This window comes from Sus scrofa, chromosome X (assembly GCF_000003025.6).
Source record: "Sus scrofa isolate TJ Tabasco breed Duroc chromosome X, Sscrofa11.1, whole genome shotgun sequence".
Taxonomy (NCBI): Eukaryota; Metazoa; Chordata; class Mammalia; order Artiodactyla; family Suidae; genus Sus; species Sus scrofa.
In genome coordinates this window covers 27,140,502-27,160,161 of record NC_010461.5, presented here as the reverse complement: position 1 = coordinate 27,160,161, position 19,660 = coordinate 27,140,502, and the positions used below count along the sequence as shown (strand labels likewise).

The 19,660-nt window shown below is 40.3% G+C and overlaps 1 protein-coding gene across 22 annotated transcripts in view; it reads left to right on the top strand.

The window, feature by feature from the left end:
• Positions 1-19,660, top strand: part of DMD (dystrophin) — a 2,622,506-nt gene that overhangs the window by 2,490,567 nt on the left and 112,279 nt on the right. For all 22 annotated transcript variants that reach the window (XM_021079543.1, XM_021079551.1, XM_021079550.1 and 19 more), the window contains 1 exon segment: positions 17,612-17,686. In XM_021079543.1, coding sequence (XP_020935202.1) covers positions 17,612-17,686 — 75 coding nt within the window.

Sequence of the window (19,660 nt, the reverse complement as noted above, 5' to 3'; positions counted from 1 at the left end):
CCTCCGTATGCCGCAGGTGCAGCCCTAAAAAAAGCCCCCCCCAAAAAAGATTTTAAGCCTTGATGACACAGAGAAGGGTGATACCACTGAACAAAGAAACTGCCGCAAGTTGATTGGGTCAATAAGAAGTAGATCAGAATTTTATTGATTTATGTACTTACAGATTTATTTATATAATTCATCTTTTTACCAATATTTATTTGGGGTAGCTCATATGAGTGTATAAACTTTTATACCATAAGCATATATTTCTCATTAATCTTCTCAATAGCCCTGTGAAGTGTGTACAGAAGAGTCTCAGAGAACAGAGGTCACTTGTTCACATAGCATAGCTGGGATTTAAATGTACTTTAAACTCCTAACTCAGTGATTTAGCCCCTCAGCTAAACTTTCTTCCTGGGAAGTGACAGTGGTATCTTGAAGAGGAAATATCCTGAAGGCTTTTGGAAAGGCGAACTTAAATATCTTAGAATCATCAACATGATAAAAAGATTGCTTTGTATTTTTGTTGTACTTTGTATAGGAAATACTTACAGGGTAGAGTTCCTAACTTTCACTGAGCTAGTATATATCCTGGGTATGTCTCTCCTGGGAGCTTTTAAGGTACAGCAGCTTATCTCCTGTAGTCTTCATGACAGCCCTCTTGACAGGTGCTCTTATTGTTCCCTTTACCGGAGAGGAAAGTGCAGCTTAGGGAAGTTAAGGTTGCTTTCCAAGCATACTGGGAGACTGCTTCAAGACTAAGGGGAGTGGCTTTAGTGTCAAAGAGATTTCATTTTCTGTCCTTAAGCCTTTGGTTTATTTGTCTGTAAGCTTAAATAACAGTATCCAGGTTGGAAGTATTGTAAGAGAAGGTACGTATTTATTACTAACCTGCACCAAGCATCTAATACCTGGCCGTCATTATTACTTTTCTTCTACTGCCAAGTTGTCCCTAGAACCCACCGACTTTTCTTCTCTGTTAGTTTTTTCCATTAGACCGTAGTACTCTTATGGAAGAAAGTGGATGAAACCAAGAATTTAGAAGAAGTCATGGAGAAGTATGGAAAGAGGATAGATTTAAAATCATTTTTAAAAGTAATATGTGCACATAATTTTAAAAGAATGAAAAAAATACAAGTGGGTAGTATGACAAGTTGCTCTCCCTCTCAGCCCTGATATCAGTCCCCCAGTGTCACAGAGGCAATTAATAATAGACTGCTCTTTTTCCTTCTGGAAATATTTTATAGATATATGTACATATAAATATGCCCTTTTTTATACATTGATACCATAACAGACACAATGTTCTGTTCTTGGATGCATCACCTTTTACATGACTCAACTAAGACTTGTTTTCTGTAGAATAACAGTCCAACAGATAATGAATGAAAATTTGTGACAGGGAGAGTTATGTTCGTATTTTTAAGACCAAGAATACAGAAATAAACTAAGAAGGTGAAAATCAGTAACTAGTGGCCTTTAAGTCAAACTCAGCAACCATCAAAAACTGTATAAATGTTAACTGGTTTTCAGGACATCCAAAATAAACAAAATATCATTATTATTAAGTGGTGAAATGAAGATTCTTGTAGACATACAAAGAGGATGAGCTGTTTGATGCTGACACATGCATCAAAGGGCGTGCCTGGGACCTGGCTGCCTCTTTCAGGGTTAGGACTTGCTGCTGCTCTTTTTTTTTTTTTTTTTTTTTTTGTCTTTTTGTCTTTTTTGTCTTTTGTTGTTGTTGTTGTTGTTGTTGCTATCTCTTGGGCCGCTTCCGCGGCATATGGAGGTTCCCAAGCTAGGGGTCGAATCGGAGCTGCAACCACCAGCCTATGCCAGAGCCACAGCAACGCGGGATCCGAGCCGCGTCTGCAACCTACACCACAGCTCATGGCAACGCCGGATCGTTAACCCACTGAGCAAGGGCAGGGACCAAACCCGCGACCTCATGGTTCCTAGTCGGATTCGTTAACCACTGCGCCACGACGGGAACTCCATTGCTGCTGCTCTTGAATAGAAATGTGCACATCCTCCCTTCCTGACTTCTGAACAGTCATGACTTTCTCTGTCAGGATGCTTAGAAGGAGCTGAATCTTGAAAACTTAAGAAAATCACAAGGTCTAGAAAATCCTCTCGCAGGGCAAAAATTGGACCTTGCTGGATTCTGGAAAAATTCGTTTTTCAGATGGAATATGAATGTGTCCCATACTTGTCCAGGGTATAGAAATCCATGATCTCTATTCAAATCTGGAATAGGTGGGAGCCTTTCAGCTGAGAGAGTAGTTTCTCAAAGTCTCCCTTAGAATGAGACTGTATTTTATTCTTTGACTCTGTCAGGGAAGGGACGATGCAGTTAGAGGGGTTTTAAGTGTTCTTACTACAATAAAATAAAATAATAAATAAGAGAAGGTGGGGGAACATACAAGAACATGATGCTTCTGGTTTATGTGAAAATTGGGGCATTTGCTTGTTTAAGAGAGTTCCTCAGCTACTTTATTAATGTAACTAAAGCGCCCTTTCTCTGCAGGGAAGAGGGGGGAAAGGAGAAAGACTTGGCTTTCAGTCTTTATCTTCTAACTGATGAGGGAGCCCAGGACAAGTTGCTAAGAACTTTCCTAGTCCTTAGCTTTCTCATTTGGCAAATGAAGATTTAAAATGAACTAGGGATTTTTAGTTCTATGATGATGTATCATTTTATTTGATAAAAATTAGATTTTTTTTAGTCCCCGAAGAATATTCATAAGGAGTAAGTAGAGATAAATTAGAGCTACGTAAAGAATTTAATTCCGACAAAAAAAAAAGTAGGAGTTCCCGTCGTTGTGGCGCCGTGGTTAATGAATCCAACTAGAAACCATGAGGTTGCGGGTTCCGTCTCTGCCCTGGCTCAGTGGGTTAACGATCCGGCATTGCCGTGAGCTGTGGTGTAGGTTGCAGACACGGCTCGGATCTTGCATTGCTGTGCCTCTGGCGTAGGCCGGTGGCTACAGCTCCGATTGGACCCCTAGCCTGGGAACCTCCATATGCCGTGGGAGCAGCCCAAGAAATAGTAAAAAGACAAAAAAAAAAAAAGAATTTAATTCCTGGTTGCCCAGTAACCATTAAATCCCTCAGCAGTCAGACAAGAGCCACATTCCAGCCTTGAGACAAGATTTAGCCCTTTCTGAACTTACCCTTAGGCTGTGTTCTGAATGTTTATTTGTAAGTTAGTTGCTTACAACTTGGAATATAATGTGTTTGGGTCCCCAAGTCACAATATCTGATTTAACCCTCAGAGTGCCTAATGCACTGCAGGGTGTGATTAGAACACAGCTAAGTGTTTCTATGGGAACAGAATGCTTTTGGGGTAGAGACTTGCGTTGCTGGGGTTTATTCCTCTACTTTAAGAGCTTCTCTGGATGAGAACTGGACATTTAATCATAAGAGGTCTGGTTGCCTTCCTGGTCCCTCCACCATCCCACTGGCCTTTCAGTTTCCCTCTCTCTGGTCCTTATTTTTCTTTGTATGAAAGTTTCTGTGGTCTCTCAGCATCCTTGCCCCACCCTGTGTCCTGGATCCGGGGCCTTCTCAGAATACTACCCATCCCCCTCGTGCCGATCAGTATTACAAACTCACTGGGCATGCAGAGCCTCGTTTCTCGGAGAACAGAGGAGTGGGGAAGGCTATCACAAGCACTTTGAATGTCAGAAAGATTTGGCCTTGAATCTAGACTCTAGGATGCAACCTTAGGAAAGTCACTAAACATCTGTGAGCCTCATTTTCCTGATCTTTAACGAGGTTGGTAAAATGGAGCTCAGGGCATTGAGAGCACTTGCTGGCATCAGGTTCAATACCATCTGCCCTTGAGCACCCAGTAAATGTTACTGTTCCTTTTGCCATTGGTCCGTCACTTCTGTTTTTCTCTTGGATTCTATAGGGAATATTTGGGTACAGAAGGGCTGAAGTAAGAGTCACCTACGTTTTTTTAAAGGCTGCTTTAAGATTGCCCCCAAGTAGTTTTGTCCAAGAGTCAGAAGACAATAAAGTCTGGGTCAGATTTAGTGAAAGCTGAAGTAAGAGGAGAGATAAAGAGGTAGAGAACAGGGAAATGGCTCCTGCCTTCTGTGCAATAGGTGTCAATAAAAAAGGGGTGGGGGTAGACTGGACATTGCTACTGAAAGGGGAAAGGGGAACACTAATTTGTGTGACACCACCTATGAGATGTGCAGAGGAACTCAGAGTCTGCCTGATTCTTGGACTGAACCCTCAAATAGGTCAAGTGACAGAGGACATGCTCTATATCAAGCACCTTCCGGCTGCATCAGAGTTTTGAGGTGATAAAGAAGAGTTTCCCCACTAACATGAAAATTTCATTTCTTGATTCAACTGTATTGTCTAGACACCTAGATGGGTGAATGTGGGTCTCTCCCTAAGGCATCGTTTCTTAAAGCAACTCAGTCTGTGTCAGAGGACACGGCAGTCCATTATCGAATGAAAAGCTCCTGCCATTGATTAATTTTATAATGCTAAGTGATTGGTCTTTATTATTTTTTTAAAGAATGATTTCTGTGTTAGCATCTTTAGAAGGATCTTATCACTAGTGTCTAGTCTCCAGAAAAAGTAACACATATAAACTGAAAACAAAACATTTTCTGTCACATGCTTCATTTTTATAAACATCATACTATAACTTCCGAATGCATGGGCAGTTTTGAGTCACCCATTCCCCTCCCTGAGTATACACAACACAGAAGCAAGCAAGTTTTATTTTGTTCCTAGCCACTTAAATATCTTGAATTGAGTACTGTCTTGGACTAATTTATTCATGCTTAAGGATTTAACAAATTATCTTCTTCCACTTCTCAAATAACAACAACAATAATAAAAAGCCCAAACAATTTATTTTCCCTAATAAAATTAAATGGCGAATCCAGCCTAAGGCAGGACAGTTACAAAAAAAGAGTTTTACGAAAAGTTAATTTATTTTCCCACGGTAATTAAGGTCAGGTTTCCACTGATGTTCATTTTGACATCTGTTCATGGTGGTATTGAGGGGAATGGATATTGGGGGGGTGGAAAGTGGGGGCCAGAGAAATAGAGAGAGGCAGACAGAGGATGCAAATCATTTTTAATTAGAGCCTGAAACTTAATCTATAAAATGAAGGATGAACTATGAAATCTTCTTTTTTAAATTTTGTTGGAGTATAGTTGACTTACAATGTTGTGTTAGTTTCAGGTATATAGCAAAAGAGAATCAGTTATACATAAACATATATCCATTCCTTTTCAGATTCTTTTCCCATATAGGTTATGACTGAGTATTGACTACTGAGTAATTTCCCTGTGCTATACAGTAGGTCCTTGTTAGTTATCTATTTTATATATAGTAGTGTGTATATGCAATCCTAATCTGAGTTTTAAGGCTTCCGAATAGTTGAAAGTTACCAAAGTTTAACACTTTTTAAAATAACATTTATCTGAGGAGCAATAAGACAAGATGCTACTTGGCTTTAAGGAGATTTTGCACTCATGAAGAGATAAAGAATTGGACATGTCTAAAGAGTTAGTGAAAAATTAATTACCTGTAAGTGTTCATGTATACATAGACATTAATTTCCAGAGAGATAACTTGTGTATTTAAAAATTCTAGTCCTCATATCTGGGCAAAGTCAGATTTGTGATAGTCTTATTCAAAACAAATGTCTAGTTAGATGCTCTGCAGATCCATTTATGTCTAGAGGAGTGTCTTAGCCATATAAGCCCTCTCCTAACTTTTTTTTAAACATTAAATGAACTGTCAAGCTGTCCTACATCAGTGGCACCACCTAGTAGCAAGCATGGGGAACTCTGGGATCCAAGACCTCTTTCCTGCTTTGTTCCTCTGCCCAAGGAGTGTTGCAGGGGAAGGAGGGTGCTTGCTGTTTGGTATTCTCCATTTTGTTGTTTATAGTTCAGTTAATGTTTCGGCTAGAAATACATTTGGTGCAAGTAACAAAATATCTGGCCAGCTACTTCTTAACCACATAGGGGTTGATGGTCTTTGAATAACAAGAAATCTGGCCACAGTAGAGCGCTAAAGAGGAATTCAGAGATCTGGGCCTCTGTTCTGCTACAATAGCTTTAGTGAGTGGCCTTTGACTTCCTGCTTCCTTGATGACTGCTGTTGCTCTGGCAGGAAGAGGGAGAAAGGACCTTCTCCCTCTGAGGCCCTTTGTCTTGCAGTTTGGAAAAGGAAACCCTTCCCTGCAGATACCTTGTCAAGCATTGACCGAAACCCTGTCCATGTGGCTGCCACTGGCTAGATTTATAGAGAAGTGAGATGCTCAAATTTTGTAGTAGAGAAAGACCAGGGAGGAAGACAATGAGTGTTGAGGAAGACAATGAGTGTTGAGGCAACCAGCCTACAGAATCTGCCACCTTTAAATACAGCTGAGTCATCTTTCTAGCTTATAAGCATTCTCTTTAGGTCACCGTTGTTCTGTCTCCCTTCATTCCAACTCCTTTATGTCTGGGGAAAGTCTTTATATCTTTGTGATGTGTGTTTCTAAAAAGAAGCCCAAGCTTCGGCTGGAAGATAAGTAACAGTTATTCCAATGATGCATCTGGAGCGGGGAGGAAATAATATTATTGAAGAAAAATCAGATGTGGAATCAAGGTTACCAACAGCTTAAGCCTGGTAAAAGTAGGGAAGTTCCTTTGCAAATGTCATTCAGTGCAAACCATTGATTGAGTGCCAGCAATTTTTGTCCTTTGGTGCCTGTGATTTTAAACACAACACAATCTTTCCAGTAGTCTCCATTTCCTTTTTTCCTCTTTTCTTCCTCAAGTGTAAGAATGAAAGATAAAGCTACTTCTAGTTAGTTTTATCATTCATTTTTATCATTATTGCTGTAGATTTTATTTGTATATTGAATATTTAAATCTTAAGCCTTTGCAGGCCAACTTAGAAATTAGTTACTGTTTCATAAATAACATGGCTTCTATGGAAAATTTTCAGTTCCATCAGCCTTAAAAATGTTCATTGGAATAGTTTATGTCGTGTTGGAAACTACTTTTGTGTTTGATATATAAAAATACACGACTGCCTCCTTGCAGTGTATGTTTCTATATATACAGAAACATGCTCACATCACCAGAGTTTTCTATGCGTATGCTACTTGGCACATCAAAACACCCAGAAAATAACGTATTGATTTTGTGTGAGCGAATAATTTATCTTGTTTTTTCCCAGTATTTTAGGAGCCTGAATCTTTAACCCCTGAGCTTAGTATACAGTTTGGCTTTCACAGTAGATGCTTAGATAAGTGTTAATTGATGATTTTAAAATGTGTAAGTAATTGTCACTTTAGGAAATATTGTCAGTAGACTAGTAGCTAGTAGTTTTGTTTTCCCATTCATTTGTGTACTAGAAAAGTAACTGTATTGAGGCAGTATTTTTGGTGATACTGTCATTTAGTGTGAATGCATTAGTAAAAGGTGGAGTCCAAAGAATTAATAACTGGAAAATTTTTAGAAAACCCAGTAAGAAAATTTTCCACAGCATAATTTGAGTGGAAGCCAGATAACAGCTAGTTATTGGAGAAACTTGACAGTAAAAGCTTTGACATAGACCTGAAAAAGACGGGAAAGTAAATTTGGGGGGAGAATAGGGAGTGGTCTGGCTGAGGCTGGACTCTAAAAAGAAATGCCTCCTGGGGCCAAAGTGGTAATTTAAATAACTGAAGGTAGCTGGGTGGGAACTGGGGCAACCAGAAAAGCTTCTGTTAGGGCTAATTGGGCCTCAGCTTCCCCTATTGTCATGCAAGAATGTGAGTCTTTAGGTTCTTCCAGGGAAGCAAGAGAGTGGGAAATGAGATTTTTAACTGCTGGCAAATCTTTCAACAATTTAAAAAACCACTACGTGAGCCAAAACCAACCACACAATCACAAATAAAAAAGAGATCTGTGGACTAAATTTAGCCAGTTTGTGGCGTCTGGTCTCTGGTTACTGAGAAATCTTTGAAAGAGATTGGAGTTTTGGGAGAAAGACCATATGTTGACATCTTGGGAGATAAGGTGAGGCCAGGGTTGGAATGTTAGAGTTTAGGAAAATCTGGTTGAGTGGTTCTAAAACAGAACAGACAAAAAGATGAGGTTAGAATTAAAAGAAATAAGGAAATGTACTGCTCTTTATCATTAGATTTACCACAAATTCTGACTGTGAGAAAGTATGGTAGATTTGAAATAGGTAGTGTCAACCATATTATAAAGTTTTTTCCAGCCCCCCTCCCCTCAAATAGGGCACAAAATATTTTAAAATTTGTGAATTTTGTTCTATGAACTGTACAAAGGTATACAAAATCAAGTCACATTTCATAATTTTTCAAATGTCTTACCTTCATTATAAAGAATAAAATTTAATCAAACTATCTCTGCCCTAGAGACTCTGGGATGTATGTTCACTTACAAGGAGAGAGTGGGGAGATTGGTTCAAGAATGAAGTTTAGAAGAGATTAGAAGAGAGTAGAAGGAGACTGGGGCAATTTTCTAAGTTTGTGTAGTTCTGATAGTTGTGTCAGTTAAGAGTGTGATAGGATTGAGGAACACACCAGAGAACAGTGGCTGAAGGTTCTGAGTCAGAGAAAGGAAATAATATTGTTCACCCCAGTTCTGAGAGTACCCTTGTGACGCTAAGTGTCTTCAGGAAGGAAAGAGCGTTGGCTTGATTTGGTGTGGTTCTCCAGGTAAGGCTGATCAGAGATTGAAGATGAGTTTAGAAATCTTGCTGATTGAAGTTTCTTCTGATCAGGATTCCAAACCAGGAAGTACTTCAGTAGTAGAAGAGCTTTCTTGGTGAGTTGACTGAAGGAGAAAAGGCAGAATATGGAATTCAGGTGTAGGGAATGAAAGAAAGGATTGACATTCTTCCAATGCGCTGACGTGGCACTTGATCCCTCAGTTTTCAGTTCCTGATGTCCACCTATCTGGTGCAGCAGCTTCTGAGATGAATGACCCCTCCCGCCTTCTGTTTGGGTGAAGCAGGAGGTGGCTAGGATGCTTGGCTGCATGGGGTAGGGGAGAGGATGTTGCAAGCTCTAAAGCTGTGCAGCCACTCCCTGCCTTTTCAGCTGCATCACAGGCCTCAGAAGAACCCGAGGCCTCTAATTCCTGAGACTTCCTGCTAGTGCAGCCTATCCCATCCACCTCCTCTTCCCCTCACATGAATTTAGGTTTGGCACTAAATCAGCTACCATCAGGTCATCTTCCAAGCTTCGGAGGTACTGGAGCTCTGGTCTGTTCTCATCTCTTCTCCACTTTTGTCTCTTTTCTTGTAGGTAGATACCATTTTTAGTTATTTTTTTTTCTATCATCTTAGTAGTTTGAGAATTAAGGAGCAATCAGTGAGTCTGTTCCATCTACCTGCCATGTTTAACTGGAAATCGAAAGACCTGTGTCTTTAACATGATGTGCAGGGCCCAGTAGTGGGGTTCCCCCTGCCTTCCTGGCAGGTGGGAACTGGGGCCTCTTTTCATCCTTGCTGAAATTTCAGCACTATGGGCCCTTTTAGGATTTTTAATGGTCCACAGTCTTCTCTACATAAGAGCCTTTTTTGAACATGCTGACCTTTCACCTTGCTTTGCTTTTCCCACTTTTTACCTGGCTAACACCCATCACCCTGCAGATCTTAAATGTCACTTTCTCAGTGAAGCCTTCCTGGCCTGTGAGTGAGTGTTTGCTCACTCTCAGTAAGCATTGAAAGGGTAAGTGGGTTATGGATAGATGGATGTTATTATTTATTTTTGTCTTTTTTTTTTTTTTTTTTTAGGGCCATACCCACAGCATATGGAGGTTCCCAGGCTAGGGGTCAAATTGGAACTGTAGCCACTGGCCTACACCACAGCCACAGCAACGCCAGATCCTTAACCTACTGAGCAAGGCCAGGGATCGAACCTGCATCTCATGGATACAAATCAGATTCGTTTCCACTGAGCCACCATGGGAACTCCTGTTTTATTTTTTTGAGTAATAGTGATTAACAACATTTTATGAATTTCAAGTGATCACCATTACATTTCTCCTTCTGTATACCCTATAGCTTGCTCACCATCAAAAGTTTAGTTTCCATTTGTCACTATACAGTTGATATTCTTCACCCATTTCACCTTCCCCCTCTAGTAACTAGTACTCTGTTCTCTGTATTTATGTGTTTGTTTTTATTTGGTGGATGTCTTTTAAAAAGTTGTAAACCAGTTTTGCCTAAAGAGTCTTTTTACATTAAAAAAACATATATATATAGGGAGGCAAGGTTTTGAGAATTAGGGCCTAAATCCTGTCCAATTTGAAGCCTTAAAGGAAAAGGAACGTGGAGTAGCAGTGTCCACATGAGTCATTTCTCCATTATATGGGGGAGAGTTCGGGCCCAGCAGTGGTATTATGGTACTTAAGATACAGGGTCCTGTAAAGAATTTTACATTGCCTGCTTGTTACAGAAACCACTTTCTCGACAAACCTTTTACCAGAGCAGCAAACAAGGAAAAAAGCTAATTTGAATTTCAACTCTTCCACCCAGCAAGCGTTGCTAAGAAGTAATGAGATTGTACTGAGGAAGGCCAAGAAAGAGGCGGGAGCCAGAAAGGCCTTGAACAACCCACAGTCATGATTTTGTGCTTTTACTTCAAAATTGAGCTTCCCATTTTTTTGTTTTTGTTGTGGTTTTGGTTTGGTTTGTTTCTCCCTTTCACAATTCGGTCTTCCACCTTTGCACTACCCTGGATGCTTTATTGCTTCTCTTCATTTTTTAGAAGAATTCTAGAGAGTAACTGGTAGCAAATAAGTAATACCATTTCACACCCGGAAACAGAACTTGATAGTAACTATAAATTCACCATCACAGCTTTCTGCAGCTCACAAGTATGAATGTGCAATTCCTGTTTATCTCTATGTAGGTTTATTTTTTTCCCTGTTTAAGTAAAGCTCAGTGTTAATGATGAGGTTTTAATCAGTTTAGATTTTAAAAGGTCTCAAATATATCTAAATAATTACAGACCAAGTATGATGTGTTAATGTACCTCTTCTCTCATGGCTGATTCTTTAACAATAGGTTCCAGAAATCTTCCCTGGTCTTGAAGAGTTCCCAATAATTCTGCATTGTACTCTAAAAGTTCTGAAGCCTGAACATCTTGGCTTAATTTGCTTTCAATCCAGACATAGTTTAAATTACTCAGTTTATCTCAAGCCTCATAAAGACCTGTCCATGGTTCTTGTCTGTGCTAGGGAATTTGAGCTGGCAAGAATAATACTCGCCATGTGGAGAGTCCACTAGAACGCTATAGGAAGAATGAGGCTGGGGAATCAGAGATATGTTATTCTATTTTGAAATCTCCTGCCTTCTTATGATAGAAGAGAATGTGGTAGTGGTGGTGGTGGTGAGGATACTGTCTTGTTCTGGCTTCTTTAGAAAATTTGGAAAATATTTAAAATAGGGATGCAGTAGTAGTTTAATTCACACATTGTATGCCAATTACTCAAGTTGGAACTGTACCAAAAAAAAATCATATTTCCTCTGAACTTTATTTTTCACTTGTGATCACCTGAGTGGTTGGGATTACGTTTCTGCAGGGAAATAGAATTGATAGGAAACAAAGACCATGACACTAATTTATCTGTTGGAATAATCTTTAACCATCCAGCTCTTTCCACTCATTACACTTATGAGGTCATTGTCATTCTACCCAATAGATAAGCACACTGAAACTTTGGGCCTTTCTAAAAAGTGCCCATAAGCCATTGGAAGGCTGGACCAAAATACTCCTTGTTTTCAATTCTGGACCTCCCTTCAGTCATAGGTAGCAGGATTTTTGAAGTATGGTAAAAAGGCAGAAACCAGCTGTAAAATTGAAATGAAGGGGCTTAATGTTTTATTTCTGTGTTTTCCAAATGTTCCCATGACTTTAAAATGCTGAGGTGTTGTTCAGTCTTTTTGCAGGAGCATATCCAACAATGTGTAGATTTGTGACTCGAACTTCATTGGTCAGTCCTCTGGTGAATTTGACACCTTCCACCACTACCTTCCACAGAATGAAGGGTAAAGTCATACAACAGAAATATTTACCAAAGTCAAGAGAAATTCAAAGCCTAAAGAAAGGGGCAACAAAACCTATTATTTGTTTTATACCTCCAAAAAAAAAAGCTGAATGGACCATCACTTCAGTAGCTGGTGATTCTGCTTGAGAGGGTAGATGGTGTAATATTTCCCCCTGCTCCTTAAATTTCTAGATTTCTCTATTTTCAGGCTAGAACCAGCCCTGGATAAAATAATTCAAGTCATGTAGAGGAATGTACAGTTCAGCATGTTTATCCTTCTGAAGGGCGCTTTCCACCAGCTGCCATGAAAATGTTGTGTAACTTTTTTCTTGGATAATCTGATGCCTCTTGGGTTCCACTTATGAGAGCCAGTGAGCTCATCACAACATGGGCCAGAGTCGTAGAAAGGCAGCTCCCAGGGAAAGTGGAGGCTGGCCTCCCATGGGAGACGAGGATCAGGCCTCTAAGCTTTATGCTGTGTGCATACTCTAGCTACAAGATCAGCTCCAGCCTCAGCCTGGGACAGTGTCCCATTGTCCACAGCTGTATGACATCTTGAGGTTTCAGTGTGTATCCTACACATTTTCACAAGGCGGAGACTTATCTCTTCCAGCTGTAAGCCAGAGGGAGGGGTGCTGCCGATTCCTAGCAACACATGCAAACTCAAACAACACAGATGGTTAACTCTCTGGAGTAGGACTTTGAGGGCACAGTAGAACTCTGTTGCAATTCACTGATGCTTACTGGATGCTGGTGGCGGGAAGCTGGCTCTCTGCATTATGTTTTAAGGGTATGCTTGAAAGGGTGTCAGAGTGGATTAACTCTAGGCTGAATGTTGCCGTGGTGAGAAGGATTTGGAAGGGATGCAAGTTTGAAGTGCTTCAGGGAAGCTGAGAGCACTGCTAGAGCAGGAGTGTTCCAGATGCTTGTCTCTGATAGTATTTTGCCATGACCCACGCCCTCAAGGGATCAGATCATCCTTGCTGCTCCCACTTGCTGCTCTCTATCTCCTGGAATCAGCCAATTCTTGGTATGAATGTAGGGATTGGATGGAGCTTTTGACCTCGTTTAGACCATTTGTTCTGTCTAAATAGATGGAGGAAAATTGGAAAGAGGACACTTTTTATTTATTGAATGTATTTTATTGGTGTTGACCATAAACGGGAGGCCCACAAATACATTCCAGAGGTTAGGTTTTGGTCTTACTGACTATTATAGCCGTCAAATAATCTAAAAGCCCACATAATGGATGTAGAAAGATAGAAAAACAAAAGACAGCACAGATCGCTATACAGAGTTTATACGCAAACTTTAACAATAGGGAACAAGAAACTGTATTAAGATATACAATTAAAGGCTCAGTTGTACTTGCAGGTGCATGTGAATCACCTGGGGGTCTTGTTGAACTGTTGATTCTGATTCATAGAGCTGGGTGGGGCCAGAGATTCTGGATTTCTAACAAGCTCCAAAGAGCTGCTGATGCTTTTGGTCCTCGAATCATACTTCGAGTAAAATGGATCTGCCCAGGTTCTCTTGGATAGGTGTTGGTAGCCATCCATGGTTAGAGGTGAGGGCTGCCTTCTTATCCACATCTTGACTACTAGTTTGTAATCATAGCTAGTCTCAGAAATAGCTCTGTCATATATGAACACTTATTAGTCCCAGAGCAGAAAACAATTTTAGAGCCTGTGCCCAAGGCACCGTGAAGTCACAGCTCTGCCTTTCTGAGTGCTTGGTGGGAGAGTTTCCCCATCCACACCTGCCACAGTCCTCAACCCAGTGGCTCTCAAAGTGTGGTCCCTGGACCACCAGCAGCAGCACCTAGAAACTGGTTAGAGATGCAGATTCTCAGGCCCTCCCCAAACTCAGGGAATCAGAAAATCTGGGTGCAGGGCCTGGAGATCTGTATTTTTTTTTTTTTTACTAGCCGTGCAGGGGATTCTGATGAATGCTCAAGTTGGAGAAGCACTGCTCTAACAGAAGGATTCTGTCAGCCATCTAATTGAATTCAGACAACCAAGAACCCAATGAACTACAGCTGGAGACCTTGGAATCCAGCCTAGGGCACCATTTTTAAAGGTGGAGGGCCCTGCTAGATTCTCCTCACAGCCTGTTAATGGAAGGGCAGGGAATGTTTCTCACCCTTTTTCAATGGTCCTTGTATTTTGTAAACCACTAATATCACTAACACCAGCCCATGGAACATTAATTAGGATACTTGGTGTATTAATAGGATTTTAGGTATAACAAGAGCTAAATATAGCTGAAGCACTTACAGTGGTGGCCTCTGGAGTGAGGCTTTTTGATTAATTGTTAGCCAGCCACCTCTGGAGTGTGCTTTCCTGATTAAGACAACTGACCGCCTCTTCAGCATAGCTTAAGCTAACACACATATACATCATATTGTACTGAGGGTTTTTTTTGGTTTGTTTAACTCCTAAAATCTACTTTATTAAGGCATACTTTAAATACAATAAAATGTACCTGTTTTAAGTGTATAGCTTGAATTTTGACAGATGTATACATTCAAGTAACCTCCGTACCAATCAAGATATTTAACATCTCGGTCATGTGAAGAGTTCCCTTGTGTTCTTTTCATTCAGTTACCCATCCCCTCTCCCCTTTCTGGCTACCATCCTTCTGCCTTGTGTCAGTATAGGTGAAAGTTACCTGTTTTAGAATTTCATATAAATGGAATCAAATAATTTTTTTTTTCACTCTATCTGGCTACTTTTACCCAGGGTGATGTTTTTCAGATTAGTTCACACTGTTGCATTATCAGTAGTTAGTTCCTTTGTATTGCAGAATAGTATCCCATTGTGTGACTACACCACAATTTGTTTATTCATTCTCCTGTTGTTTGCTTTCCAGTTCTTGTCTATTATCTATTAAAGCTCCTATGGGCATTCATGTATGTGTCTTTTTGTGGACATGTTTTTATTTCTCTTGGGTGAATATCTCGGAGTATAGTATTTGACTCATAAGATAGGTACGTATTTAATTTCATGAGAAATGGCTCACATGGTTTTCCAAAGTGGTCATACTATTTTATATTCCCACCAACACCGTATGAGAGTTCCAATTGATCCACATCCTCACCAACCTTTAGTGTTATCAGTCTTTTGGGGTTTTGCATTGAATATTTTATTTTTTTTTAATTTTTTATTTTTTGTCTTTTTTTTTTTTTTTTTTTTTTTTTGTTGTTGTTGTTGCTATTTCTTGGGCCGCTCCCACGGCATATGGAGGTTCCCAGGCCAGGGGTTGAATCGGAGCTGTAGCCACCGGCCTACGCCAGAGCCACAGCAACGCGGGATCCGAGCCGCGTCTGCAACCTACACCACAGCTCACGGCAACGCCGGATCGTTAACCCACTGAGCAAGGGCAGGGACCGAACCCGCAACCTCATGGTTCCTAGTCGGATTCGTTAACCACTGCGCCACGACGGGAACTCCGCATTGAATATTTTAAAGTAAGTTACAGACATTGCTTTTCTTTCCCCTTATTTCAATTTAGGTTGTAATGTTTGGTTTCTGCAAAGGCCATCAATCTAATAATGTTGACCCAAGTGACTTGAATATGGATTAAATTATTTCCCTTTCCTAACCTCTAATGAGAATTGGTTTCGAGGGTGCCATTTGGTTTTGCAGTTAATCATGTTTGCCAGTTTATTTTTTCTTTTTTCATTCTTTTGTTCATTTATCCGTTCAGTCTGTCACCCAGTCCCTGAGCTATAGTACAGCTGCTTTTTCAGAGGGCAGTCATATGTTAAGTCACTGAAAAATAGAACAGAAATCGGAGACAAGGTACTTATCTTCAAAGAGCTTTTTGGAGCTGGGTTTATGAAACATAAATACATAGAAATTCTGGAAAAGAAATACAGCTTGGTATATTATCAAGACTTGAACAAAATTGAGCAAGGGCATCATCTAGGAGTTCCCTGGTGGCTCAGCAGCTTAAGGATCTACTGTTGGGACTGCTGTGATTCCTGGCCTGGGAACTTCCACATTTGGCATGGCCAAATTAAGAAAAGGGGGAAGGGAGGAGGCATCATCTAAATAGAGACTTCTGCTAGGTGAGGCAAGTTGGGCTTGATAGGCAGGTGACAATAGAAACCACTGAGGCAGCAATTATTGAGTCGCTGATTTGTGCAGAATATTACAATGATTGCACCTTAGAATATAAAGCTAAATGTTCATTTTAATCCCAACTTAATTTATGCAGAATATGTACAGAAACAAATATTCATCCTGATAAGGAATGGCAACTTCTCTTGTTGATATCTAGTATCATTGTTGTGTATTTAGCTTGCCTCCAATTTTTGACCAGCAAAAACTTCCAGTTAGTAAATGTATGTGTACACACGTGTGTGAGTTTGGAGCTTCTTTTAGGCCAGCTTTCTTTCATCTTGTCATTGTTGAATGGATTTTTAAATAAGTGCAAAATAGTTAAATGAAAGGAACATGTGGAATCAGGTAGAATTAAACCTGGAATGAAGGTTAATTGTGCCAATTGTATTTTAAAATACATCTCACACACAGACACACACAGTGTTGGATAAGAAATATTCAAAACATTAGCAGTGCATATCTTTGGGTAATGGGATTATGGATGATTTGTTTACTTGATTTTATATTTCCCTTTAATTTCTAAGTTTTTCACAGTGAACGTGTGTAACTTTCATAATCAGAAAAAATGTTATATTGCCAGTTGATTGTTTGCCTAACTCTCATAGCTATTTCAATGATGATTTCTCTGTTCCCTTTAATCTTTCTATAACAAAGACTCACTACAATAAAACCGGGATTAGTCTGAAAAAACAAATAGGAGTTCCCTTTGTGGCTCAGTGGTAACAAACGTGACTAGGATCCATGAGTATGAGGTTCCATCCCTGGCCCTGCTCACTGGGTTAAGAATCCAGTGTTACTGGGAGCTACCGCATAGGTTGCAGATGCGGCTCAGATCCTGCAATGCTGTAGCTGTGGTGTAGGCCGTCAGCTGCAGCTCCCTTTTGACCCCTAGCCTGGGAACTTACATATGCTGCAGGTGTGGCCCTAAAAAGACCCTAAAAGGCCCTAAAAATAAATAGCTCTCCTTTTCTTTTTTTTTCCTTTTGGTCTTTTTAGGGCTGCACCTGTGGCATATGGAAGTACCTAGGCTAGGGGTCCAATCCAAGATGCAGCTGCCGGCCTAACCACAGCCACAGCAACACCAGATCCTTAATCCACTGAGCGAGGCCAGGGATCAAACCTGCATCCTCATGGATGCTGGTTGGATTCATAACCACTGAGCCACAATGGGAACTCCCTCTCCTACTTTTCTGTCTTGGGAACAAGGACTGTATGAGCGCCCTGTAGGCTCTGCCACTCTTGTCCCTCACAGAACTTAGCTTTCCTGATTGTCAAAGAGCAAAAAGACATTTTTTTTTCATTTCCCATGTTGACAGAATTTTACCTCCCCAAACTTGGGGCATATACAAGAGAGATTATTTTCCTATCCTTTTGTTGTTGTTGGCAAGTCATTGGGAGTTTATCTGTGTTTTTTGGTGACATAAGAAATGATCTTTTTTTTTTCCCCCTTTTTTCTTCAGCTGACCTGAATAATGTCAGGTTCTCGGCTTATAGGACTGCCATGAAGCTCCGAAGACTGCAGAAGGCCCTTTGCTGTAAGTATTAACCAGTGTTCAAAATAGTTGATAGTTACTCTTTGCTTTAAAAAAAAAGTCGCTGGGGATGTTTGACTTTTGGAGAGCAGAGAAGTAGCTCCCACAAGTCCAGTTGTAACATAGACTTCTTTTTTTTTCTTTTTTAAAATTATGGTTGATTTACAATGTTGTGTCAATTTCTGCTGTATAGCATAGTGACTCAGTAATATACACATATATGTATACACACACACACACTCTTTTTCTTATACTATCTTCCATCATGCTCTACCCCAAGAAATTGGACAGAGTTCCCTGTGCTGTACAGTAGGACCCTACTCCTGCGAATTCAGTTTTTAAAGATATCTTTGACTTAGTGTTCACCTGGACTGTTTTGTTATATTGTCATTCCTGTCACCATTCCTCAGCTACTGATGTTGAATTGTTAAGATACTGATACTTTTTCTTTTCCAACCAATGGCTTTGGATTCAGAATTATCTTTATGAAACTTGAATTCTCTCGCCCTCTTCTACCTTTATTTCTTCTTAGAACATGTATTTAATATTTGAAGCATTAGCATTAGATTGCCTTATCCAAACCAAGTTCACAGATGTGTATTGTTCTTTAGCTTGAATGCTGATGTTCACATAAATGCTGTAATAGAAGAAAGATGACAAGACTGTTTTTCTGCTTCTGCTGAAGAGCATACCTCAATGGGAAAAATCCCAGTGCCATACAGCTCTCTATTTTCATCAGATAATTTATATAACCATCTTTTATCAAGTATTATATCTCAATATTATCAAGTATAATATTGAGAACCCATGATGACCATGAAATAGATAGGAACAGTCCCCACCCTGATGGAACATACAGTTTAATGAGGGATATACAGAGTGTCCATAGGATAGAGACATAGTATGAGCATATATAGGATCATCAAGAATATCTACACTCTGTTAAAAAAAAATACAGTGATAATGCCTCTATTTCCAGGCTTTATGGGCACCCTGAAGAAAAGTGAAGACAGTTTCAATGTCATAAAGTCATTTGACAGTGGAAGAATGGGGCACGATGAGAGCAGCTAGTTGTGGGGTTGAGGTGCAGAGAAGGTTTGTTTAAAGAGGTAGTATCTAAACTCTGTGAGTCCAGAAGGGAGAGCAGGTCTCACTCTAGGGAGTCTTCTTGTCAGAAGGCGCAGCGTGTGCTGCGGCATGAAGTTCAGAGATGCATCCAGGAGCTGAAAATACTTCTGCATGGCTAAAGCATAGGAGACACAGGGAAGGGGCACTGGTGAAATATTTGGCTGGAGCAAGTGGAAGGCAGATTGTGAATGGCTTTTTATAAACTTAAAGAAATGAGAGGTCAGTGGGGAGCCATGCAACAGGATGGCATGATGGGATTGTCATTTGGAAAGATCCGTCTGGCTGTGGGCTGGAGCCTGCATTGGCAGTGATATATGTTTTGGGGATGGGGAGTGTACAACTGACAAGGGAGAGATTGGGTGAGCAGTTTTAGTAATCTAAACCAGCAATATGGTGACCTGAGTTGGCAAAGTAGGAATGGAGATAAGTGGGGAGAATTGAGAAATCCAAGGTGGAACCAATAGGCCTTAGTGATGAGTTTGACATGCTAGGTGAAGGGGAAATCAAGGATGATACTTAGGTGTGCAGCTTGGATGAGTGCCGGACTCACCTGGCAGAGTTGGGCATATAGCTGTGGTGCTCAGGAGAAATAAGAGTGATATTTAGGAATCATAAGCATGTAGATGATCAGAGAGAGTGTAAAGGAGCAAGAAAGGAGTATTTAGGACAGTAAGCAAACAACATACAGTGGGGATTAGAAAGGAAAATACAAAGAGCGTGTAGGGCTACATCCTGCATAGACGGAAAGAAGGGGCCTGCCTCTAGGGTCACCTGTTGCTGGGAGGTCAGGATGAAGTTGGCCAAAGTGTTGATTGGATTTAGCAACAAGAAGGTCTTAGTAACTTTGAA